Source organism: Neomonachus schauinslandi, chromosome 1 (genome assembly GCF_002201575.2).
Source record: "Neomonachus schauinslandi chromosome 1, ASM220157v2, whole genome shotgun sequence".
NCBI classification, from domain to species: domain Eukaryota; kingdom Metazoa; phylum Chordata; class Mammalia; order Carnivora; family Phocidae; genus Neomonachus; species Neomonachus schauinslandi.
The window spans coordinates 141,468,705-141,495,139 of record NC_058403.1 but is presented as its reverse complement, the minus strand read 5'-3'; the positions used below and the strand labels follow the sequence as shown (position 1 = coordinate 141,495,139).

General features: G+C 39.6%; 1 protein-coding gene across 6 annotated transcripts in view; it reads right to left on the bottom strand.

Annotated features, from left to right (window-relative positions):
• Nucleotides 1-26,435, bottom strand: part of RBMS3 (RNA binding motif single stranded interacting protein 3) — a 725,792-nt gene that overhangs the window by 426,854 nt on the left and 272,503 nt on the right. For all 6 annotated transcript variants that reach the window (XM_021678925.1, XM_021678924.1, XM_021678926.1 and 3 more), the window contains exon 4: nucleotides 4,112-4,203. In XM_021678925.1, the coding sequence (XP_021534600.1) occupies nucleotides 4,112-4,203 (92 nt within the window). The remainder of the gene's footprint in view (nucleotides 1-4,111; nucleotides 4,204-26,435) is intronic.

Here is a 26,435-nt window from a genome sequence, read left to right as displayed (position 1 = left end):
AAATGTATAGATGAAAGCCACCCATAGAGAATGGCAGAGAAGTCTTGATCCTCAAGAGCACGCATGCCGAAGCATTTGCCCTTCACTGCCTATTTACAGCCTTCTTATTAATAAGAAAATAAACACCTACAAGGTGAAGCTATTCTTAGCTGTTTTTTCCTCAGCTCTTTTTTTTTTTATGCTTACAGAGACACATTCCTTAGCCAATGATTTTCTAAATACTTTGAGGTTGGCAAGAACCATAACAGCCAATATTCTTAATCCAGAGCAATCCAGTAGCAATCCCAGGAGACAGCTAGATGTAAATATTCAGAATAAGAGAAGTTTTTTTTTCAATTGATTCTCCAACACCAAGCACAGTGCCTGACACTTAGTAGGTAATAAAAATGTTTGTTGATATCATGTATTATACTTCTCAAGAGACTGTTTCATAATGACATACCACTAAAGCAAACGTTAGAATTTATAGAAGGTTCAGTAACAAATTTGAATTTAATGAATAACAACATTCATTGAGGGCGCCTGGGTGGCTCAGTCGTTAAGTGTCTGCCTTCGGCTCGGGTCATGATCCCAGGTCCTGGGATTGAGCCCCGCATCGGGCTCCCTGCTCAGCAGGAAGCCTGCTTCTCCCTCTCCCACTCCCCCTGCTTGTGTTCCTGCTCTCACTATCTCTCTCTCTGTCAAATAAATAAATAAAATCTTTAAAAAAAAAATTCATTGAATAATTAACATTTATTGAATTTTTAGTATAACCTAAGCACCATGCTAAATTCTTTGTGTATTTTTTTAAATTAATTCTGACAGACATCCTTAGTCCCATAACCTGAATATTATTATTAGAGAGTTTAAGAGATATTTAAATAACTTAGCCAAGGCCACACATCCAGGTGGTATCAGAGCCAAAATTCAAGGCCAAGTTTCTCTCTCTCCAAACCTATGCTCTTAACCACTCTGTATTACTAAAATATTCTAAATCTGCTCTCCTCAAAGAAACATTTCCTTTGATCCCTAAAAACTCTTTTTGACAGAACAGCAAGTATACAGAAAATGTTAGTCTGTGTTAATGGTTATACATTATTAATCAATTACCACTTACTGGATGATTTATTGTTTGACTCCTCTTAGTTGACAAATCAGTTGAATTTTTCATATGCACACATTGGAATAAGTTAGCTAGAGCGATTCCCTTGGAGAGCTTCATGTTCATTTCGGGTTGCTACTGGGAACCTAGATTATTTGTCTCATTTTTGCTTTAAAATCCTGGAGTCTTTAAAATGTAGCCCCACAACCTGCATCATAGGATATTGATAAGAACAAGGATGCAGGAGGCGATTCAGTAGATACTTAAATGGCAAAAAATATAGTGCAAGTTTCACACACCCTGCAGATTGCAGGTTTATATGATAATAAATTATAGTTATCACCAGGACAAAGGGAAAAGAAGGCCACGAAATCCAATAGCTCAGTGAGAAATCTGCTAATACAGGTGGTCAAGCTTGCTCCATTTCATCGTCAAAGGGAGGCTATTTATTTGCTTCTGGGTAGTTAAATTACAGAGCCATTTACTGCTGAAAGTTTTCTAGTACGCAGAAGCGGATCTAAAGCTCTGGGCTTTAGATTCAAAGTCCGTGAGAAAAAAAAGAGGAATAAGAATTTACTCCACAGACAGCATAATTGATAAGGTAGAAATCTTTCAGCAACTCTAGAAATAAAATAAGTGCCTTTAAACATTTCAATTGGAATCTCCTTACATTGTACATTGTGCAGTGTTGGGCATGCACTAAGGATAAAAATGCTGGCTATAATGAATAACAGTTTTTAGATGCTCTTCAAAATATATTCATTTTGATAGCCTCCTATTTAGGTGAGAGGTCAGTGATTGGTGTACATGTGTATGCGCGTGCACGTGTGTGTGTGTGTACACGAGACAGAGTGAGATGGACAGAGTTTCCTTGTGTACCAGAATGCTCAGAGACAGAGAAAAAACAGTCATAATGCCTCCTCAGTAGTTATAAAATCAATGCCAACTTTCTTTGCCTGTTGTGCAAGATGATAGTGATTTTAACCCAATGAGTAAAACTACACATATATTATTTTTTTCCCCTAACATTTGAAAAAGTGGAGGTTGCACACCCTGTGTTCATTATTTCTAAACTGCCACAACCTAGCAATTTCTAAAACTTGTTAGTCCATCAATAAAATAAATCAAAGATATTCCAATAATAATTTTTTCATAAGCATTTTTATGATGATTTTCTTGTCAGTTGCCTTTAAGTCCAATTTTAAGTTTTATGCTTTGCATATACTGAGCAACTATATTTTACCACTTGTTTCCTGGGTATAAGTGCTTGCTTAAGTTGCCAGGTAACTTGACTCTTTTGCCAAGTAACCTTTAAACTAAGACATGCATGTAATTAATTACAAATATTAACTTCATCCCTCTCAGTTCATGACCAAATTCGAAGCTTCCAGGCACAGTCTTGATGAGGAATACATTACAGAGCTGAAAGAATTCAAATTCTAATTTATATAGCCTCGAAAAACAACTAATGTATCATAAAGGGCAATGAGTTCACCCAAGTAATCTTTGTGGGAAGTGACCCACAGCCAAAGATTAACAGATATGAGTGGTATCAGCTTGCTAAAAGACATCGGAAGATGAAGAAAACCAAATATCCTACCTCTGGTTATCTCAGGTTGAAACTGGAAAATATTATCAGGGAATGTTTGCAACCATAACAAAATCCAAATGACTGAAAATTTGATGACTTGGTCATTATATCACTCATTTCTTAGGGTATTCGAATAGTTAAGGGTAAAGGTATACATGAAGATGGCCCAAATACATTAGGTCTGAATTTCAAGATCTGTTCGCTCCTCTTTCTAACTTTTGAGACTCCAGAGACAAATAAATTCAGTAATAGTAATCATAAAATTATTTAAAAATATATTTGCAAAATGATCATTAACTTAAAGCAGATATGTATCAAGCATCCATATGCTATAAATGATTTTCTTAAACCTTTTATTTTGAAATAATCATAGATTTACCTCAAGTTGCAAAGATAGTATAGAGAGATCCCATGCAGCCTTCACCCAGTTTCCTCAAATTTTACATCTTACATAATTAGAGTAAAATATCAAAACCAGGAAGTTGATATTGATCTGCATGTATAGTTCTACCCCATTTTATCACATGTGTAGATTCTTGTAATACCACTGTAATCAGAATTCAAAACTATTTAAAATGCTCTTATTTATTTTCTTTTTTTTTTTTAAAGATTTTATTTATTTATTTGAGAGAGCGAGAATGAGAGAGAGTACATGAGAGGGGGGAGGGTCAGAGGGAGAAGCAGGCTCCTCGCCGAGCAGGGAGCCCGATGCGGGACTCGATCCCGGGACTCCAGGATCATGACCTGAGCCGAAGGCAGTCGCTTAACCAACTGAGCCACCCAGGCGCCCCTAAAATGCTCTTATTTATTTTCTTGAATATAAAAATGCATTATGATTTCAGATAGAAAACTCCAGACTACTTGTTCTACATAACAACAAATGAGTATTGAAAGTTATTAATATCAAGGTGATTATCACCTAGTAAAACTATATAGAAAGGCCAAAGTGAAATTCTAGCAATACAGACAATGTGTGCTTTGGTTAAACTCATTTCCCTGCAAAAAATCAGATAACCTCATTATTCAGCCATCCGCTACCCCCAACATGAGAGTGAACAGTTTTTTAGCACAGTTACCAATGACAACTTACTGAGAATCATACTACTCCCAAACAGTTTACTGCTGAAAGCCCTAGACACACACACACACACACACACACACACACACACACTTTTTTCAGGCAAAACAGAGCACTTCACAAGTGCCCTTAAAGTGCTAATGAGTTCCCCATAACAAAAGAGCATATTAATAAACACACACAAAGAAACAACGAAATAAACCAGCCAGGTTCTTCCAAGCCAAAGCTAATATAAGGTTTCTGGTCTTCCCTAACAAGTAAATATATTTCAAATCTTGCAAACTCCAATTCTGATTCAGCTCACGGTAATGGAGAAATATACCATCACAAAAGAAAAAAACAGTCTAAACCCCAGTCTTACCTTGGCCATCTGTGCCTGCACGCCGTTTGCCTTGAGAGATGCTACTGCCTTCTGTGCAGCTGCAGGGCTGTCAAAATCTACAAAACCGTAACCTGTGAAAACACAAAAGCCCCTGTTAGTACTGCATCTCCATCCCACCGGTGGAAGGTGTGTTTGCGGTCACCCTGGCATTCATAACTCTTGGAGTAACCATGAAGGCTCTCAACCGATTGGCCTTGACATGTCAGGAAAGATACCACAATACCATTAAACATAAAATTGTAATTCCCTTATTTTCTGGAGATGGCTCTGGAGATTGGGTATGTAGTCAGTGATCTGATTTGGGCTAATTGGATGAGTAAGGCAATACATTATTTAACCAGGTTCCTCTTTCTTCAGTGAATTTGCTGCCAGAATGAGGAGAGCAAAACGCTGAAAAATATAGAAAAGTCTGTGTCTATAGTGACTTCTCAAAACCTCAAAAAAGCTGATGTTACTAAAAGCCTTGATAGAACTTAAACTTATCGCCAACGACCTCTGCAGGGCCTGGAACACAGTACACATCTGATATACAAATGTATGTTGACTGTGTGGATGAATAAAGGTTGTGAATGAGAGTTAGGGTCTGAACCTAGTTCTCGTTGATACCTAAGCCCATGCAAATGCACCACAGGACCTTGTCTCGCTCAGTGATAACGTCTTAGATAAATTATAGAACTCTTAAGTGATATATGTGATGGAGTAATTAAATAGATAAATATTCACAGCTTCTTTTAAAAATAACAAAAGTAGACCCTTGTCACTTGTTACTTGAGTATAATCTGAAAAAGGCACAGCAGGAGTTCTCTACACTGTCCTCTGTCCTTGTGTCTGTGTGAGAGTGAATACAGAGTAAGTCTAGAGAAATAGCTAGAGTCCATGAAGCGGAATCGGTGGAAAGGGGATTCGGCAGGCCCATAAACTAGCTGATCTTAGTCCAGGGCTTAGCCTCACTGTAATGTCAGCTGCCAAGAATATTTCAAAATAAAAAAGCTCAAGAATGAGTACGAGGGCAGCTTTGTGTGGCATGTCTAAGAAGCCCATCATAGATATCCTCTCCTCATCTGTCAGGCAGGGATCTACTCCGCACTCTCATCCTTATTCCTCAGAAGTTTGGAGGCGAGCTACCAAAGCAAACCTACTAACCATGCTCTGTGACCCACCCCCCCGTAATCAAAGAAGAGCACGAGGGAATTCAATTACCAAGTTGTTTCTTTTAATTAACTTTTTAATTTTCTCCCTTCGAATCCCTTCTTCTTTTTCTCTCTCCCAGCATGTTATCCTAAAATGAACTTGTTACACAGCAGTGTACCATAAAATGCTCTTAAAAAGCTGGGCAGAGGGCGCCTGGGTGGCTCAGATGGTTAAGCGTCTGCCTTCGGCTCAGGTCATGATCTCAGGGTCCTGGGATCGAGTCCCGCATCGGGCTCCCTGCTCCTTGGGAGCCTGCTTCTCCCTCTGCCTTTCTCTCTCGCTCTGTCTCTCATGAATAAAAAAAAAAAAAAAAAAAAAAATTAAAAAAAAAAAAAAAAGCTGGGCAGAGAAGCTGTGAGGTTTGTGTTTCTCATCCAAAGGGAAGCCTCCTCTGTAAGTCCCGCTAATTCTTCTCTTCCCACAAAATTCAGACTATGTGAGTAATAGGAGTATTACCACCCACTAAGATGAGTCAGGGGAAATAAAAGCAGAAAGAGAAAGGGGGAAAAGAACAAAATAAGTCAAGACGTAGAGTCAGGGGGAACAGAAAATAAAACTAAAATGGAGACATTATCTCCTTTGTACCACGTACTGTGCTGGGTGGCTGACATGTTGATCCCTGGGGGAATGATGATGTCAGGTCTTACTGGCCTCATGCCTGCCCATTCATGGATATGTGAAGAAACAGAGCCTCAAGCAAGGTGGCACAACCAGCCCCTAAATTGCAAGCTGCTTAATTGGCGGGTCCAGGATTTGAAGTAAAGTCCTCATAAGCCCTTTCCAAATGCACCACACAACGAACTACTTTATAACCACACTTTGCAAACTCTTTTGAGTAGATCCTGAAGCCCATCAGGGAGAGGACACAGTTCTCGAAAATTCCTTGATTTTGAAGTCAGGACATAGAAAAAAACACTTCCACAAACGGATTCAATGCAGTTCACTCAGTCAGTACATTTATTAACGGAGCGGTTGAATTCTCAGTAGAACTGGCTAAGTGAGGTTTGACAAGGTGTCCCCTCCCACCTCATGCTTTGGTCAATCATCCGCATCCATTCACATGCTCATTCTTTCATTCAGTAAAGAAATTCTATTTCAGGCAACTTTGCCAGGCACATGGTATATAGGAGTTAAAAAGAATAGTCCTGGGGCACCTGGGTGGCTCAGTCGGTTAACTGTCTGCCTTAGGCTCACGTCATGATCTCAGGGTCCTGGGATCGAGCCCCACATGGGGCTCCCTGTTCCCAAGGAAACTGCTTCTCCCTCTCCTCTCTGCTTGTGCTTCTCTCTCTCTCTCTCTCAAATAAATAAAATCTTAAAAAAGAAAAGAATAGTCCCACTTCCCACACTTATGCGTTTTTAGAGTTGAGTTGAGAGATATAAACAAATGACATAAAACAAATAACCATATAATGAATCTATAATTAGGTGCTTGAAAGAAAACAAAAGCATGTAATATAGAATCTAACAATGGAGTGCTCATTATTGAAAGTTAAGGAAGCAGTGGCATGAAATGATTTGCATTTCTTAAAATATCCCTCCAACTGGCTTCCACAGAAGATTGAATGGCTGTGGAGAAGGTGGGCAGCAAGAATGGAATCAGGAGAAGATTTAGGGGCTATTAGAGCAATCTGGACAAATGGTGGCTGGTGATAAAATGGCGGGGATGAAGTGGAGGATTTGAATTATATTTTAGAGGCAGAATTATCAGGACTTGATGATGGATTGACTAGCTTGGGAGTAAGGGAGATACAGACGACAAGGCTTACTACTGATTTTTCAGCAGAAGCCACAGGGTGGGTGGAGATGTGATTTACTGAAGTGGGGAGCCTGGAGCAGGATCCAACAGGGGAGAGGGAAAATTAAAATATCGGTTGAGTCAGAAATGCCTGTGAGACATCTAAGTAAAAATGTCAAGGAGCAGTTGGATGTATTAGGCTGGTGCTCAGAAAAGAGGCTAGGATTGGAAATATAAATTAGGAGGTCAACAACATAAAGATGTGATTTACAGAGACGGAAATAGACAAAAATGCCTAGTGTAAGTAGAAACCAAGGGCCCAGGTTCAGAGCTTGAACAACTTCAGCATTTAGGTGACAGGTAATAACAGGAGATTGCAAAGGAGGCTGCAGGAGAATCAGAGAGGAAGAGGGACTGAAAAGGGAATAGGATGTCTCAAAGCCAAGGGAAGAAGGTGTTCCAAGAAAGACAGAGAAATCAACTGTCACGTGCCATGGACAGTGTGAGCAAGATGAGAGTTGCAAACGTCCAGTGTGCTTAGGAACTTGGGTGTCATGATCATGATTTGCTTCAGGCCAAGTGGTGGGGATTGAAGCCTGCTTGACTAGTTGAAGAGTGAGAGAAAGAGGAGGAGGTTGAGAGAGTGCTTGCAGTTCTCCTTCCTGTTATCTTGCTGGGAAGAATTAAGAGACAGGTCCGCTAGAGGGGTAATATGAGGTCAAACGAGTTGTTTTGGTTTGTTTTAAGATAGGAGATACCACGGTTATTAACCTTAGCTGTACACTAGAATCACCTGGGGAGCTTAAAAAAGAAATACCAGTGTCCATTTCTCACCCCCAGGAAAGTAAATCAGTATCTTTAGTAATGTGCCCAGGTGTTTACACACACATACATACACAACTGAGTGCATGTGTGTGTGTGTGTGTGTGTGTACATGTATGTTCCTCAGCTGATTTCAATGGGAAGCCAGGGAACTACAGAGGATTCATTCAAGTTATTCAACAAGTGTTTATTTGTTGCACCCACTATGGGACTGTTCTTGGCAATTTCAAATAGGAATAGGAATGATCAAGCAGAAAGCAAGAGATCAAAACTTCAGGAGGGCAAGGGGATAATTTATAGAATAATGTTCCTGAAAAGTGAAGGAGTGAGAGAATGTGGAACACATATGCAGTGCTGCCCTTACTAAAAGAGGGATCCTTCCCTTAGCTCATTTCAACTTGACGGCAGAAAAAGAAAAAAGATCACTCTTGGTTAATGAGTGTTATTTATTCGTATGTACCCGGATGTTGGGACTGTACTTAACACATAGCCTGTGCTTAATAAATATTTGTCAAATTAATTAAAGGCATGTTTAAAAGGTGCTAATACTTCACAGACTAGAGTGGGAATTAACTGATTAAAACGTCTATTAATATATTTTGACTATAAAGAACAATATAAATGCCAAACGGTCCCCGTCTGGCTCCGCCATGCTGCCACCCAGCCAGGCGGCCCCCGATTTCAGGACTGCCTCTGTTCCAACACGGCTTCTTCTCTGGCTCCCTCCCTTTCCTTCAACCCCCACACATTACACAGGATATTACAAAATCACAATGCTGATCTCCAGGGCTGAACTTCAGTCCAGACAGAAGAAATCTCTGTGAGGGAATGAGACACCTGAGCTTTCTCTGAATCAGGGAGGGAACGGGTGAACTTTGAGAAGAGTGTATTTCTAGAGCCATCAGGCCAGCAAGGAGAGGGGTGCCTCTGTACAAAAATATCTCTTCTACAGAAGACTCCACCGCAACAGGGGTGCTCAGATCCCCTGACACAAAGTTACAAATGAAGAATAAGCCACCAGATATGAAATATTTCACCAAGCTATGTGTTTTCCATGCATATTTCACTAATTAAAATGAAAGTGCAGAGGTAAAAATGTCTCAAGCAGTCCCGAAAAACACTCTGACTGTAGAAATGCACGTTGCATTCCTGAGTTTTATGTGACGGTATACACTACACGCAACCAGGAGAACAAAACGAAAACGCAAAGCCGCTCCGAAAGAATAATGATGCATTTATCACCAAATAAAGTGACTTCAATTTGGTTTCAATTTGTTTCCTTAATGAAAAAGAATCAAGTCTGGGTACAGGAACCTCTGCACCTACATCTGGAGAGGGGCAGGGTAGGGAGATTAGTTCAGCTCCAGCTAATAATGCTTTATGGTCACTGCTAAAATCCTCCCTAAAACACTGGTGAAGGGAAACCGTCGCAAACACAAGCCCAAGTGACTGGACGCACACCAGTCTCACTCCCTCAATTACATAATTAAGCTTGGCAGCAGGTTCAAATGAATTAAACCTGAATGTCACTGTTTTCTCCACACACCCCTGTCCTTGTTTTTCTTCCTTGTCAGGGGGAGAAGGCCGGCGGTTCTGCAATTAGCGGGAAGCAGAGCAGTGAGAAAGAACCAACTCCACGCTAATTAGGTCATTCGCCAAATGCACTCATTCCATTGGCAGATATAATCAATGCTTTCCTGAAATGCCTTAAACTTGGTGTGTTAATTTAAAGCTTTGCTATTTTTATTGCACCACAAGCATGGTGACTTTATAGAAAAAATACACACACACATACACACACACACACTCGGTTTGTAACCGAGTTCTACAAACAATGGATTGGCCCAGTGGGTTGCATTTGTAGGCAACTTCTCTGCGACCTTTGCCATTCAACTGGACCACTGTGTGACAATCCATTTGCATTTTGTTAAAAGTCTCTTTGCCACCTTCACCAGCCTATTTTGTACTCCTCTGTTGCTGCTCGCTTTTCAAATTTTCTATTTAAACTGCTTACCCGTTTACCAACATTGGGATTTCTACGGGGGGCAGCAGGGAGACATTAACGCCAGAACTCCTAGTTCGGATTTGTGGTGGCATCTAGTCAGTGGAGGGAGACTTGGTCTCAGAGTGAACTGCACACTAAATCTCACAACATTTGCATTGCTCTTCTTCTTCAGAATGGCTGTCATAAGCCCACTTGAAACACAGATGGCTTGATGTAACACCCAACTTCTTTCAAAGACGATCCAGCTGTGAGTCAAATGCGATTTTTACACAGAATAAGCGAACACTTTGTCTGGGAATTACATGTTCAACTGAAATTCTACTCAAATTGAACAGTTGAAGATGTTTAAGAATTGCCCTCCCATCAATCGCCCCTGTTTCGGCTTAATGATATTCTGTGGCTCTCATCTGAGCACAGAGCAGAAAACCAGAGCTTGAGGGAGGGAAGGTGACCTGGCAGGAGGGAGGAGTGGTTTGCAGGCTTCCTACAGGTCCGGTGGAGTCCAGGCTGCCTCCTTGCCTTGCATTTCGGCTAATTTCTCTCGCATCCCGAAAATGTTGAGTGACTGCTGAATGTCTTTTTCTTATTATTGCATTTCTTAATTCTCTGCATGACGTGATCAAAGAAGGTGGTTGCAGGTAGCACTGATAAATTCTTCACCCCTTGTATATCTATAAAACCAAACTAACCAGAAACCCCAGTCATGACTTCAGTATCTTCTTTGCGGTGATTAGTATAATGAAGCAAGGGTACTACAGAGGAACCAGAATAGCCATACAGCCCAACTTAGATATGTGAAAATCAAGGCAAAAGATAAATCCTGCTAGAATGCAAAAGCCAGCACAAGAATGCTTATTTTGAGCGAAAGAAAATTTAAGCCATTAAAATCTGAAATCACCTATGCTTTGAAACATCTTCAGAAAGTAATTTGGAATGATTTTATCCAGAAAAAAAAAGACAAGCATGTGTACTTTCTCTGCAAAGGCCTACAGCCCTCAGATGCTTAGCAAATAGAGGTAAATAAGAAGGGTAACAACGTCCTATATACAGTAAACAGATTACTTCACTAGATTCCCCTGATGTTTAAACTTAATTACCCAAACATTCTGATATTCTGGTGCCAGAAACACTAAAATGAGACATCAATTTTTGGAGTAGGATTTACCCATTAGGAGGAATGCCTTTAAATCATGATGTGACTTTCCTATTATTTCATTTACTGAACATCTACTATGTGCAAGAAAGATAGCTCGCTAGATGCTGCAGGGAAAACTAAGACTCTAATATAGTCCCTCCTGTCAGGCAGTTTAATGGTCTAGTAGCGTAGATAAGGAAATTTAAATACAATAGCCTTTTTTAAAAAAAAAAGATTTTATTTATTTATTTGAGAGAGAGAGAGCATGGGACAGAGTGTGTGAGAGAGAGAGAGAGAGAGCAAAGCAAGGGGAGAGGCAGTGAGAGAAGCAGACTCCCCACCAAGCAGAGAGTCTGATTCGGGACTCCATCCCAGGACCCTGGGAGCATGAACTAAGCCAAAGGCAGACACTTAACTGACTGAGCCACCCAGGAGCCCAAAAGAGAGTCTTCTAACACATAGGGGGTTACATTAGGTGAGCATATGCAAAATGCCATGTTTTCCTTCGGTATAGTACACATGGTTTTGTGTATACAATTCTGCTAATCAGAGATGAATGCCTGATTCAACATGCACAAACCCTTTCGATGTGTGGCATGATGGTAAAATTATCCATGTTTTAAATTTACGTTTGTATGTATTATTCTATCTCTCTGTTTGCCAGTTTTTGTGCACAGCAGAAATGAATTAAGTTAAATACAAAGTATGGAGAGGAACCAGCACCACATAAAAAAGTGAAAGGAAAATGCTAGTATTTCAACATGGCAAATATTTCTTCCAGGTGGGGGCAAAGTCAATACATTTTGTACAAACGACAAAAGGGAGCACCAGGAAAAGAAATTAGATCCCATATGGCATTTCCCGGCAGAACAGAACAATTACAAAGACAGACAAATTTAGGGAGAAAAGTACTTAGTAGTATACCACTTGAAAATGGGACACTATCTCATTCCATTTATGTTGCACAGAAAGTCTTATTAAACCAAACACAAATTCAAATCCCCAAACTCACTTCCCTACTCACCCCGTTCAATTGATTTTTAAATGAGAGAAATTGCTTCTTTATACTGAGTAAAGTCAAAATTAAGATCAGGATCATCATTTATGGGCTTAGAGAGATCACTATGCTTTATTAAGATTAAAGAAACTCACTGATTTGCCAAGGTCTTCGACGAGACTAACCATTATTTTATTATAATATTGCAGAGATTAAGGGAGCAGTCTGCTTGGCTGTAAATGGGCAGATTAACCTCTGTGAATCATCTTGCAAAGCCCTCCTTTGCTAACAGGCAGTGTTCAAGAATACAAAGAAAATATATGTCTTGTGTGAACGTTTGGTCCTATGTGTCTCTGCCATCAACAGCAGAGGGATGTACAAACATGTAATGAGGTGTGGCTCCAGGAGCCAGCCAGGGTACTGATAAAATAATTCCATTGAGTTTGTAACTATGATGGAAGCAAGCTGTAACTGAACACTCTAATTATATCTCTACAATCGCAGCGCACAGTAGGGTAGGCAAAACTAGCTATGATTTCATTCCTGAGTGCCCATCCTGCCCTCCCTCTCCTTGCTCTGGTCTTATAGACTTGGGGAATTGTAGATGATTCATACATCAGAAAAGCAGAGATGATGGTCTCAGTGTGTAAGAATCCATGGAAGGAGAGCCCCATGCCTCCACCCCCAGCCCCCAGGTGCTCTAATGCACAGTGACACTCAATGGCTCTAGCTGATGGCCTAGGACGCATGTGTGTAGTCTTTCACATCCTTCTAGAGCAGAGACATCCCCTGACCCATGGCCATTCATCTTTAGAGGGTGGATATTGTAGCAGAACTAGGCAACCACCCAGAGGGATGCATTAAGTAGCTCAGTGCAAAAAGGAAGGAAGCAGAGGTGAATCCCACATACAGGTTGACTCTTTTTAAGAAGGATGTATTATCTGTGAGTCTCTGTTTTTGCTATACTCTACATTCTAGATATTCCCTCCACTGTCTTGTCACTTCATCTCAATTTCTGCACAAGGCCCGGTATTCCTTTAAACTTTTAAATTTCCTGGGAAAGGCTCCATGCATGATTTCCTCCTTCTAAACCTTTGACAAAACTCACTTTGAAACCCTCAGGAAGCTTCTGTTTAATGAAAGTCATGCATTATCTATTTTAAACCCATATTTTACTGGATGCAGTCTTCAGTCATGTGTTTATAGGCCTTATTCCAAGTATTTTAAATAAATGTCCAAAAGTACTGTCCCTAGCACTATGAAAAATGGTGTCTTTTACATCCTATTAGATCCCAAATTACTTCTTTTCATCCCACCTGATATAACAAATATGATTCTAGTTCTGTATTCAAATTTTAAAAATAAAGAAACTTATGTGTACATATAGGTAATTGATAGTAACAGAATGCATGGGGTAAAAAAATAAATAAATAAAAATAAAAAATAAAAATCAAGCCAAACAAAACAGTATTCACTGAAATAAATGTAAGTTCCTTTCTACTTAGACCTTAGCACTGTGGTTCACTTTCCCAAGAAACTCTCCTATGATTCCTTCTGATGTTCTAACTTAAAAAAGCAACCAAAAGTTAATCTTGAGCTCTACTGTTGTATGCATTAGGAGCACTTAGGGACTTATAGAGTGATAAAAATTATTCCTACTATCAGGAGTGCCTGGGTGGCTCAGTTGGTTAAGCGTCTGCCTTTGGCTCAGGTCATGATCAAGCCCTGTGGCAGGCTCCCTGCTCAGTGGGGAGTCTGCTCTTCCCTCTTCCTCTGCCCCTCCCCCTGCTTGTGCTCTCTCTCTCTCTCAAATAAATAAATAAAATCCTAAAAAAATTATTCCTGTTATCAAAAAACATGAAATGAAAAGCATTATATTTAAGATTTTATAAATGGCTCCCCAACTGTCCATTTTCCCCCTAAAAATAAATTGTAGTGTTGTTTTCTTCTAATTTTAAAACTTATACAATTTTATTGAGGAAATTTCAGTCAATATGGAGGGAAATTAACCATGATGCCACAGCCCAAAAATAAACTGTTCATTTATTTATTTTTTTTTTATTTTTAACCCGAATAGTATCAGATTATGCAGTTTTATGATCTGCTTTTTTCTCTTAATAAGGCATGTGGCTACCTTTCCTGATCAATAAATATGGATTCATATAATCTTGTTAATCTACTATTTTCAACATCCAATTGCCTAGCTCTTTCTTTTCTTTTTTTTTGATGTAGTGTTCCATGATTCATTGCGAATAACACCCAGTGCTCCATTCAGTATGTGCCCTCTTTAATACCCATCACCGGGCTAACCCATCACCCTACCCCCTCCCCTCTAGAACCCTCAGTTCGTTTCTCAGAGTCCATAGTCTCTCGTGGTTCGTCTCCCCCTCCGACTTCCCCCCTTCATTTTTCTCTTCCTGCTATCTTTTTTTTTTTTTTTAACATATAATGTATTATTTGTTTCAGAGGTACAGGTCTGTGATTCAATAGTCTTACACAATTCACAGTGCTCCCCATAGCACATACCAACCCCAATGTCTATCACCCAGCCACCCCATCCCTCCCACCCCCCCACCACTCCAGCAACCCTCAGTTTGTTTCCTGAGATTAAGAATTCCTCATATCAGGGGCGCCTGGGTGGCTCAGTTGTTAAGCGTCTGCCTTCGGCTCAGGTCATGATCCCAGGGTCCTGGGATCAAGCCCCGCATCGGGCTCCCTGCTCAGCAGGAAGCCTGCTTCTCCCTCTCCCACTCCCCCTGCTTGTGTTCCTGCTCCCTATCTCTCTCTCTTTCAAATAAATAAATAAAAAATCTTAAAAAAAAATTCCTCATATCAGTGAGATCATATGATACATGTCTTTCTCTGATTGACTTATTTCGCTCAGCATAATGCCTAGCTTTTTCTTAAAGATTTCTGAGCTCTACATTATGCTTTAGCCAACTGATTTGCAAGACTGATCTTATTCCAACATTTTGAAAGATTTTTAAAATTAATAAAATAGGAATAAGCAATACTCTTAAAGTCTCGTAGACTTTAGAGAATGATTTTTTTTCTGAGTTTTTTGTTTCTTTGAAAGATACTTCAAAGACCCTAATGCATGCAAACCAAAGATCTCAGAAGCCAGTTAAATCAAATTCAAATAATGCCCTCCTGAAATACAGGAGATTGGAGGCCCATTTTCCTTCTCATTGCAATTAGGTTGGACCCATCTCAAAGGAATTTTGGAAGTATATTGGGACCTTGAGACACAATTTCAGATCTGTGATTCAGAAAGGATGCCAAGAATTTCAATAGTCATGTCATTTTACATTTATTTTGAAGTTGAAAGTGAGATTTTTTTTCCTCAACAATGAAAGATACGTTTTCCCCAAGGAAATTTTACTATAGTATGGAAATTGGTATGCGAGCTGATGGTACCAACTCTTCTGTGTCCCTTTAATAGCTGGTGATCCATGGCTTGCAACTTAGGTCTTCTCTCTTATAGGCAGAACTTGCTTGATGAGTCTTGGTTGCCTAAAGACAATGGGATTTCAATGATCCTAGGATATATATGCTGGTTAAGATGCCGTTTAGAGAACTGTGACCTGGATGGTTAAGTACAATGTCCTAACTAAGGTCAGGACCTGGATCATTAGAGAAATGGCTCTGTAAGCAGAGATCAGAGGGGCCTCCTCAGAGAGGTTTTCTACTTTCTTACTCTCTGTCTGGTCTGTGGACCAGCAGCAATGGCATCACTTGAGAATTTGCAGAAATTCAGAGTCTCTTGCCCACTGTGGGGCTCCTGGGTGGCTCAGTTGGTTGAGCGGCTGACTCTTGATTTCAGGTCAGGTCATGATCTCAGGGTGGTGAGACGGAGCCCCACATGGGCTCCGCACTCAGCAGGGAGTTTGCTTGAGATTCTCTCTTTCCCTCTTCCTCTACCCCTCCCCCTGCTCGTGCTCTCCCTCCTCCTCCTCTCTCTCTCTAAAGTAAATAAATAAATCTTAAAAAAAAAAAAAAAAGAATCTCTTGCCCATCGTGGATCTACTCAGTCAGGCTCTACATTTTTACAAGATCTCCAGATGATTGTATGCACATTAAAGACTGAGACACTCTGGTCTGCAACAAACCACTCATCAGGTCTGGACTGCACCTACCATCCTTATGAAATTGCGGGGGAAATGGGGATCTTCAACGTCATCTCATGCAACCTCTATCAGGTCTTCCAATCCCCGAACAGTCCCTGTGCCAAGTGCTCTTCAGGCTCCACTGGACAGTGCTGATGTTGAGAAATACACAGTCCCCAAAGTGGCTCACACTAGACAAGTGTATTTAATGGAAAACTGTTTGGTGTGGTTGAAGGACAAAGATGCTGGCATCATATACAGTCTGGGTTCAAATCTTCGCTCTGCTGTTTGATAGCAATGAATCCAAAGGCACAGAACACTAAACCAAAATTGAGGGTAGTAATAATATCACCTTAATTACATATTGGCTCTGGGCACTGAATGAATTAAAATGCCTTCAAAGCTCCTGGCCTAGGGCCTACGGCACCCTCTCTTGCCAACTCCCTCACCTTCTTAGACTGTGCTAAAATCTGGCATCCTGATGGAATCCACTTGCCTAAACTGCATTTTAAGAGACAAGCCAGGCAAGTGTATTCCTTCTCCACAAAATAAATCTCTGTGTTTTTAAAGACAGCAATTTTTTTCCTGCTTCTGTTTGCAAAATTAATACTTGGCAATGCAGGATCGGGGCTATTTTTATATAATAGCCAATTTCAGAACAAGTACATGTCCTCCTTCTCTCTCTCCTTTATGTTTGTCCTTCAGAGATATACCTAATTCCGTTTAGTTACAAAGTTCAAATTGGCCCTACATTAATATATCCCCTTAAAAAAGCAATGTTCATTTGAGGAAGCAGGTAACCAATGTGAAGAGTGATTATACAATAAATGTATTATGCAAATTCCAGTGAACGTTTTATGCACACTGGATAAAGAATCAAATTAAAGTCTCATAACCCTTGGAAAATTAGAGTTAGCAAGCACAGAGGTTGGTTTGCCCTTGAACACAAAAACTGCTAAGAGCAGACATTCCCCCATCATTTCCACAAAACTGAACCATTTCTGAAGGTTTCAGATTAAAATACGAAATCCCCTAGGAGTCATAAAAATCAGCTATTTTTACAGAAATAATTTGGAGTTGCAATTTTAAAGTGTTATGAGTTGGAAGGAATTGGTGAACTTCTGTGCCATATTTTGAAAAGCTAATATTCCAGGGAATCGGCCAGTTGAGAACATGAAAAATTGCATAGGGAAGAGGGTATGTGGGAAGGGAGGAAAAGTCTTCTCAAGAATCAGCACAGGAGGGCTGATTTACAGAGCTTTCCCCCATAACAACCCGAGAGTGGCATTATGCAATAGACCACTATGCTCCTTCGATTTCCCTTCACTCGAGGTAATAATGGAACATAATAGCTGCCTTCCTATTACACTGTCGTGTCCACTTCTTTGCGGTTTGCCAACACTGATTCCACCACTGGCCTCTCTACAGAGAAATAATGGACCATTAAGAAGGAAAATGCAGAGGGTCTGTACAGCATTTCCCTACTGGAGAAGAGAGAAACCATCGCAAGCATTTCACTCAATCAATAAGCAAGTACAGGTGTGAAGAAGATAAGTCGAAAACCCATTTTGCCCCCAATTTTTACACATGGAGCCAGGATGTGGGCTCCAGTGCCAAGAACACCCCTTCATTCATCAACCCCTGGAAATCAATGCTGTTTCCTGTACATCCTTTCTGGGAGCCAGGCAGGATGTAAATATGAAAATAGTGCTATTGATTTAACAAGTGCTCAGTGAGTTCTGAGGTGGGTGCTTCGGGGGGGGAGAAAAAGACAAATGAGACGCAGATTCTCTCCTAAGGTAATATGCAAGCTGCAAGGAGAAACAGCCAGCTTAACACCAAGATGCTCATTAAAGGCTGTATGTGCTATGCTTGTCACAAGTACAAAAACCCAGAGCACATAACACAATGGTGGAAGGAAAGCTTATGTCTGACTAGGGAAGAGATGATGGAGAAAGGAAATTTGAGCTGTTTTTTTTTTTAAAAAAAGCTCTTTTCTTTTTTTTTTTCTTATTTTATAACTTTTTAATCAACTTTATTGAAATATAATTTACACATAATAAATGCCCATTTCAGTGTACTGTTTGATGAATTTGGCAAATATAGTCACTCAATCAAGATATGGAATACTTTCATCGTAACAATCAAGATATGGAATACTCTCATCTCCCCCTCCCCCAACCCCGCCTAGAACCCCTCATTGCCCCTTTAGAATCATCACCCTTCTCTGTAGCTTCTAGGCCCCAGATACCACTGATCTGCTTCCTGATGAATTTTATGGATGAATCCGTCTTTTCTAGAATCTCACAGAAATGGAATCATTTTTTTTCTCTTTTTCCCTCTGTTTTTGTTTTTTGCTTAGCGTGATGATGAAGGGGAAACAGCATCCTAGTTTCAGCAATGATTTAGGGACAGGTAAATAAACTGTGAGTTCAAGAACTTAACAAGGGCATCTAATAAGAGACTAAAGAGGAGCAATTTACAAGACGTTGCATGAAATAATACAAGACAGATAACATGACCTGACCATATGTTATGAAGAACTTTTGAACAATTTTACATCAAAGCTCATGATATCCTCCTGCTCTCTCCCTGCACTTTGGCTACATTGCCTCAGGACTGTTGCACCTGCTGTTCCCTCTTACTGAGATAACTGATCATCTTCCAGACTGTACGGAAGCTGGATTCTTTCTTCCCTCTGTTAGTCTCTATCATCACATGTTGTTAATGTCTTCCATTGTACCAGGCACGATCTGTAGATTACTTCATTTGCTTATAAGATGATTATGTTTTCTCCCAACAGACTTTCAGGGCCAAGATAATAGAGAACAGAATGGTTTTGCTCATAACGGGACAGTACAGCGGGACTTGTGACACTTTATGGCTCATATTAGCCACTGGAAGACTGAGTGAATGAATGAGTGAATGAATGGATGAGTACATGCAAAACAAAAACCTCTGCTTTTATTCAGTCCCATCCAAAACTTTAGGCATTAGAAGTCACATAACTCTCTTTGACAAACAAGTCTTCACCTCTCTTCTAAAATGCCCTTTTATTATAAAATTACATAATTTAAGGAGCAACACAGATTCTTGTCAATTTGCCATACCAACCGTAAAATCGAGACATTGACCTGATCTGTGTTCATGCAGTTTTGGGGGACAACAAGACAAAGTATTTAACTTCCAGAGAGACCTGGAAGATGCTGGATGTCAAGGTTACCATAACTAAAAACCAGTAATTGTTATCTTAATAAGGCAGGATTCTGTTTTCTAAATATGTCAGATGTGTACCAAAAACAAAGGATGGCAAGTGTTTCGGTGTTAACGCTTCAGCTGTTTTTCAGGAACTGGAGTTTTATGCTACAGGATTTTAAGGTGAGGTTAGCACAGCACGGTTTTCAGATCTATAAGTGACTTTGTGTCAAGGGCCTGCTGGTTGCTTGTCTAGTTTATTGTGACTTAACAAAAGGGCCTAGGAACAATATTGCTCAGCAGAAGAAAAAAAAATAGGTGAGCTGATGGCTCATCCAGAAGGGACAGAAAAATACCAAGATCAAAAATGTTCACAAAGAAGTGCCCTCTAGAGAATGCCAGAACTCCGCAGTGCAACAGGATAATTGTAAAAGTAGCAAAATCACTGTTTCCAAGTCATACTTTTAGAAACTTGACCTTGGAAATTTTTTCAAACACACAAAGATTCACAAGCTGTGGCACAAGACAGTATTTTTTTTTTCTTTCTGACACAGTAATACCACACTAATAACTCATTTTCTATACACTCCTGAAAGCACTCCTTTCACTTTGCCCTAGGGTCTCTTAGCCATTTAACAAATCCTGCATACAAGAAAATAAATGTTTTGGAACATAATTTAAGTTTCCTTCCCCAAACAGCTGGTGAGAGGAGAATAAATTTCCCTCTTCTTCACTTTAGATTAGTTTCTTCTGCTGATGAACAGGAAGCTTGGAATTCCTTCTGGGGTTGAAATACACATTAAAAAAAAAGAAAGAAAAGAAAAAAAAAAAGATTGGCCTAAGAGTTTGCTTTCTGTCCTCATGAAGAAGGAATGATGAAAATAATAACAATAATAATAATAATAATAATAATAATGACTCAGGGAAAATCCTGCTATCCAAAGCATCCTCTTCTAGGAAGAGGATGAAAAGCAGCATAGTTTCAGTAACATCAGACATTTTGAGATTGATTTTTTTTAAAGATATTCTTTTCTTGGAAATGATAAAGGTGACTTGTATTTAGACCCAGACTGATGGCATCGTCTTTCCAGAAGCTGATGTGACTTAAGCTGACACATCATTACAACATGATGATCTCCATCCTAAAAAATAAGGTGGGGCTGGAGAGTAGTATTCCAGCATTTTTCCTGGCAATTTTCTGCAAGATTCTGGTTTAAAGTAGACAAAACGCTCTATTGACCAAAATATCAATATAAAAATTTACGTAATACTAGAAACCAAAGCAACATATTCTGTGTTATGCACTGTTTTGTTTTTTTTTTTTACATTTTATCTCATTTAGATCTCATAATACCTTTTTTTTAAAGATTTATTTATTTATTTGAGAGAGTGAGAAAGAGAGAGAGAGAGTACGTGAGAGGGGGGAGGGTTAGAGCGAGAAGCAGGCTCCTTGCTGAGCAGGGAGCCTGATGCAGGACTCGATCCCAGGACTCCAGGATCATGACCTGAGCCGAAGGCGGACGCTTAACCAACTGAGCCACGTAGGTGCCCCAAGATCTCATAATATCGTAAGTTAGGTACTATTACTCCAATTTTGAATATGAGGCAGCCTAGTCTCAGTTGAAATTTTCTCAATGTAACATACCATGAACTGTGTAAGCAATCTGAAGTTATGCAGCTGGGCTTCAGTGTTATATATTATATATATGTATGTATATATGTATATGTATATATGTATATATATTATATATATATTAAAAAACAACCACCACACATTCAATTTCTAAGAAAAGTGCTTCACTTGTATATATAATATAGAAAAGGATCTTTTAAAGTATCTATTGGTCCCTAGAGCCTAAAAGAGAAAGTGTAGTAGTTTTTTTTTTTAAAGATTTTATTTTTTTATTTGACAGAGACAGACACAGTGAGAGCAGGAACACAAGCAGGGGGAGTGGGAGAGGGAGAAGCGGGGCAGGGAGCCTGATGTGGGGCTCTATCCCAGGACCCTGGGATCATGACCCAAGTTGAAGGCAGACGTTTAACGACTGAGCCACCCAGGCGCCCCAAAAGTGGAGTAGTATTATCCCTTAATAAATATTAATTGAATAAATGAGTGAAAATATGATATTAAAACATTCTGTTGTGTAATCAGGGCTGGAGGCTCCTCCTGTGTTAATGAGGAGCAAGATGTAAGAATTTCTATACTGCTCTATCCTGGCTGAGGGTTCAGATAGGCGTTGGTTCGCTCCTGGGTTCTCACCCCCCACAAGACTGTCTGGGATATAACAGATGCTCAAGAAATATTGGTTGAATAAACAAATTAATGAATGGCCTTTAAAAGGGTAAAAGAAAGACCCAGGACTGTCACCAGTCAAGGAATGCTCTTAGGAACAGGAGAGAGGAGAGATTATGAACAGAAAAGGCAGTCCTCTACAATGATCTGCTTTTCTAGAGGTTTCTCTATCATCTCAAAGGTCAGGATCACAAGAAACCTGGTCCTGCACTATCTCTCTTGGATCAAACCATGAAATCAACAACTGTATAAACCCTTTGACTTTGTTTCTCCTGTCTCTTCCCCCCCCTCCCCCAAAGGGTCTGGTTATGTTTATTAAAGGAAGATAGTAATGTTTTTAAAGTGTTCTGATTTTTTAAAACATAGCATTCCATATGAAAATACTTGGTTTTCATCATCTCATTATGAAGGAAATGTTTGCCCTCATCAAGACATTTCAAAAACGTAGTTTAGGGGCGCCTGGGTGTCTTAGTTGGTTAAGCGTCTGTCTTCGGCTCAGGTCATGATCCCAGGGTCCTGGGATCGAGCCCCGCATCGGGCTCCCTGCTCGGTGGGGAGTCTGCTTCTCCCTCTCCCACACCCCCTGCTTGTGTTCCTGCTCTCGCTGTGTCTCTCTCTGTCAAATAAAAAAAAATCTTTAAAAAAAAATGTAGTTTATATAATAAAATGATCATCTTTAATTCCAGTCACCCTTTGGTGTCCTTCTCTTTCAAAATCACGACATCTTTTAATTCTATGTTCCTGAACACACTATTTTGGGGCACTTGTTACACATGCAGTGTTGGAGGACAGAATTTTGTAATCCTCACATGAAAGTAACAGATTTAAATTCTATTAATGATTTTTCCCTTGTTTCAGAGACTTTTGTTTCCACTTTTCATCTTTGGTGACGTATGTATGTACGTGTGTTGGGAAGCTTGCTGTTTGTATATGAAAACATCCCATACTATTGTCATTGTGAAGTTACCAAGTATTTCCAAATATTTTTGCATATTTTTATATAGCTCATACAGTTGTAAAGTAAGTGGTCATAAGAAATCCTATGATCTAAGGTAGGAATGGGATGGAAGGTGGCCATTACAGTAGGAAAAAAAAAAAGAATCTTTGGCAGAGAAAATAATTAATTACAAAATTCCAGATGGGCTCTTATTTTTGGCATACAATATTTGTTTGGAAATACAGTGTCATCAACTTTCAGAAAGCAGGAAACTCCATCTGGTATTTGTATATTTCTGTGAGAGGGTGCTTGGATTCTTTCTTTGTCAGTTTTCACCCATATTGAACGAAATTCTCACTCTTGGTTAAATTTGAATAATGATCATGTAGATATACAGTCATCTATGGAAAGTGATTTAAGTCTTTTTGAAGGCTGAAATAAATGAGAAATTGGTGAATTAATACTGGGCTGAGATCTGACCATGTAAAATAAAATACTTTTATACATCACCGAGTACCTTGCTCCCAGTAGGCACTTTTAAAATATGTTGAGTTGGATACTTAGGGAATGGGAAGTTTAAGTACATGTAAATAAAGATGCTAATGGCTGGGGCGCCTGGGTGGTTCAGTCGTTAAGCGTCTGCCTTCGGCTCAGGTCATGATCCCAGGGTCCTGGGATCGAGTACTGCATCGGGCTCCCTGCTCTGTGGGGAGCCTGCTTCTCTCTCTGCCTCTGCCTCTCTCTCTCTGTCTCTCATGAATAAATAAATAAAATCTTTTAAAAAACCATATAAGATGAATGCATGTTCATATGGAAAATACAGAAAATTATACAGATGAAAATTTAAAAAAATTATTAAGGACATAGCCTAGAGATAATCAGTATAACTATTTTTGGATTTCCTGATTGCCTTTATTTGACATCTCTCTCTCTCTTTTTAACTGAATTTCTTTATATAGTTAAAGAACATGGTACATAAAATCTTATGTGATGACTAATCTGTGCAGCATTGCAATATTAGGATTTTTCTATAGCATTATATAATCTTCAAAAATATTTCAGTGACTACAACTATGTAATCATTCCAATGCAGTTGAGCATTTCTGGTATTTTCCTTCCCAAATTTTAGTTAATATAAAACAGTGGCTCTGATTGTGTGGTTCCCAGACTAGCTACATCATCAGTATCACTTAGGGACTTCTTAGACATGAAAATTATCAGGATCTACCCCAGACCTACTGAATCAGAAACTCCATGGGAAGAGCCCAGCAAATAAATAATTTTGTTGGTTATACCTTTACATCGGTCTTTGCATGTAGTTGGCATGATCAATTATTTTTAATTCCATACACAATTCATTTCAGTTTGTAAAAATTTACACTATTGTACTCTCAGAATCTAACACGTTAGACACAATAGGGGCTTATATTTGTTAAACAAATGAATTAAATGGCAGTTCCTCTAAATTTGCTTCACCATCCTTTGGAATTTTGAGATGTCAATAATTCTATGGTGCCAAATTAATACTAATCCCTTTAGAGATAACCTGGATCTTTCTTCCTAGATGCTTGTCAGTCTTTTCCTTTATAATTAAAAAATATATTAACAGGATATGTGTCTCATTCTCCTTTAAATGATTTTGCCTCGATCATGGCAGACTCCTGCCATCTGCATTTCTAGTTTCCCTCCCTCCTTTTCTCTCAAACCCCCAGATTTGGACAAAGGTTCTTCACTTGTGTCTTTAATTATTACTTTTATTCCATATTACCTAGTTTCCTTCCAGAATACTTAAAATTCTTAATTGTATCTCTTTCATTTGTCCTGGATATCTTTCATTTCCTTTAATATCACTTTCTTGTGTTCTTCTTTGTGCTGGTAGGGGTGTGTGTGTGTGTGTGTGTGTGTGTGTGGAGGGGTTGACTCCAACATGATTTTAGTTTTTTTTAATTATTGTTCTTGCCTCCATGCATTCGTCCTTTATCTCACCGAGCTCCCATTTCATCCCAGCTTGTTGCCTTGGCCTCACATCCCGTTCTCTTTTCATTTCATCCTGTTGTCCCTTCATCTCAGCTTATTCTATTTTGTGGCTTTCTTTTCCTGTTTACCAAAGGCAATGTCTTCTTAAATCAGATTAAGTATGACAAATAGTCTTCTAGATTTTTTCTGGTTCCTGTTATAAATAGTGTTCAAAGATCTGCTCTTCCTCTTGTCTTCACGATATTATTCCCTTTCATTTTGCCACGGGTTGGCCTTTGTAGGTTACATTTTTTCCCTACTTACCCAAAACAAGGAGAAAATTACCCAGATCTTGCATTTATAAAAAGAGTTAGTGAATTTCCCATGGCTCACAATTATTCTTAAAATGACTGGGTTAAAATCCCAATCAGATCTCTAAGGGGATGACAGCTGGACAATCCCAGTGTCTAAAAGTTTGTGTGGATGTTCTGGGCAGAGGTCAGCACTTTCCACCTTTCTGCCATTCATGGAGTCTCTGAACTGAGCAAACACAGTAAAATCTGCAGCTTCCTGCAACTTTTCTCCTATGTCTTCCTTTCAATCTTCTACAGATAGCATCTTCCTATGGGAACTCAACCTCCAGCCAGAGCTTGGGCTCAGTAGCTTTTCCTACATCTTTGAATTGTGATTGTTGCTTGTGTATAGAAAGAATAAGGTTGGCAGAAATGGTCACCATGCCTTGGGTACCTTCAAAAGCAATAGCCATACAGGTAGACTGGTTTTGGTCTTCCTATAAATCCCATTTGTTGGATCTGGATGCCATTTCAGGTTCTTGGGAATGTTCTGTTTCATTATGCTTATCCCCCTCAGTGTATATTTGCACAGATAGAAGATTTATTAACCCAGAATATATCTCTAAAAGGTTAACTATAGGAGAGAGTTACTTTATGCAACAGCACTATTTTCGGCTTTCCTAGAAGTATACTTCAGGACTATTTATATGAAAGCCATTTATTAAGGAAATGCTCCCAGAACAACCTGTTTTGGAGTTACAGAAGTGGACAGCAGGAAAAAACCCAAGCAAGGGTATGATTTTAGACAAAGTTTCACGAAGGGTAGCTTTAGCCTAAACTTTGCAGGGGAACAGTGAATGTAAATCACACTTCAGAGTTGTCCCAACCCAAGCAAGTGAATAGGGCTTTCATATTCTGGCAGCAGAGGGTCACTGGGTAAGAGCCACTGGTGGGGAAAGGAGCGTCACTTTGGCTCTCTGTACCTATAGGCAAAGTAGCACTAGCAGCCTGAGGGCCATCCCAGGAAAAAAAGTCACAGATACTAGCAGTTGGGAATACCATCCCTCTGGGGAGAGATGTGGGAACAGATGAAAGCCAAGGGAGGTGCCTGGGTGACTCAGTCAGTTGAGCATCTGCCTTTGGCTCAGTTCATGATCCCAGCGTCCTGGGATCTAGCCCCACATCAGGCTCCCTGCTCAGTGGGGAGCCTGCTTCTGCCCCTTCCCCCTGCTCATGCCCTGTGTGTGTGTATGTGTGTGTGTGTGTGTGTGTCTTAAATAAATTTAAAAAATCTAAAAAAAAAAAAAAAGCCAAGAGGACCTGACAATGTCCTGTCTAAACATCTTGCTTATTTCTATTTGCTCCCTTACCTATACCCACTCCACACCTCCAGGGGCATGGAACACTAATTATACCAATGCAAAGGTTATCAAGTCTTGCCTCAAACCGTCAACTAACAGTGCATTGATTGAAGGATGGTACCGAGGTATAATTTTGTCCTTTGAAAGCAGAAGACATATTTACGTGGTTGTAAGCTTATTCTTTCTTTCTTTTCTTTCTTTTCTTTCTTTCTTTCTTTCTTTCTTTCTTTCTTTCTTTCTTTCTTTCTTTCTTTCTTTCTTTCTTTCTTTCTTT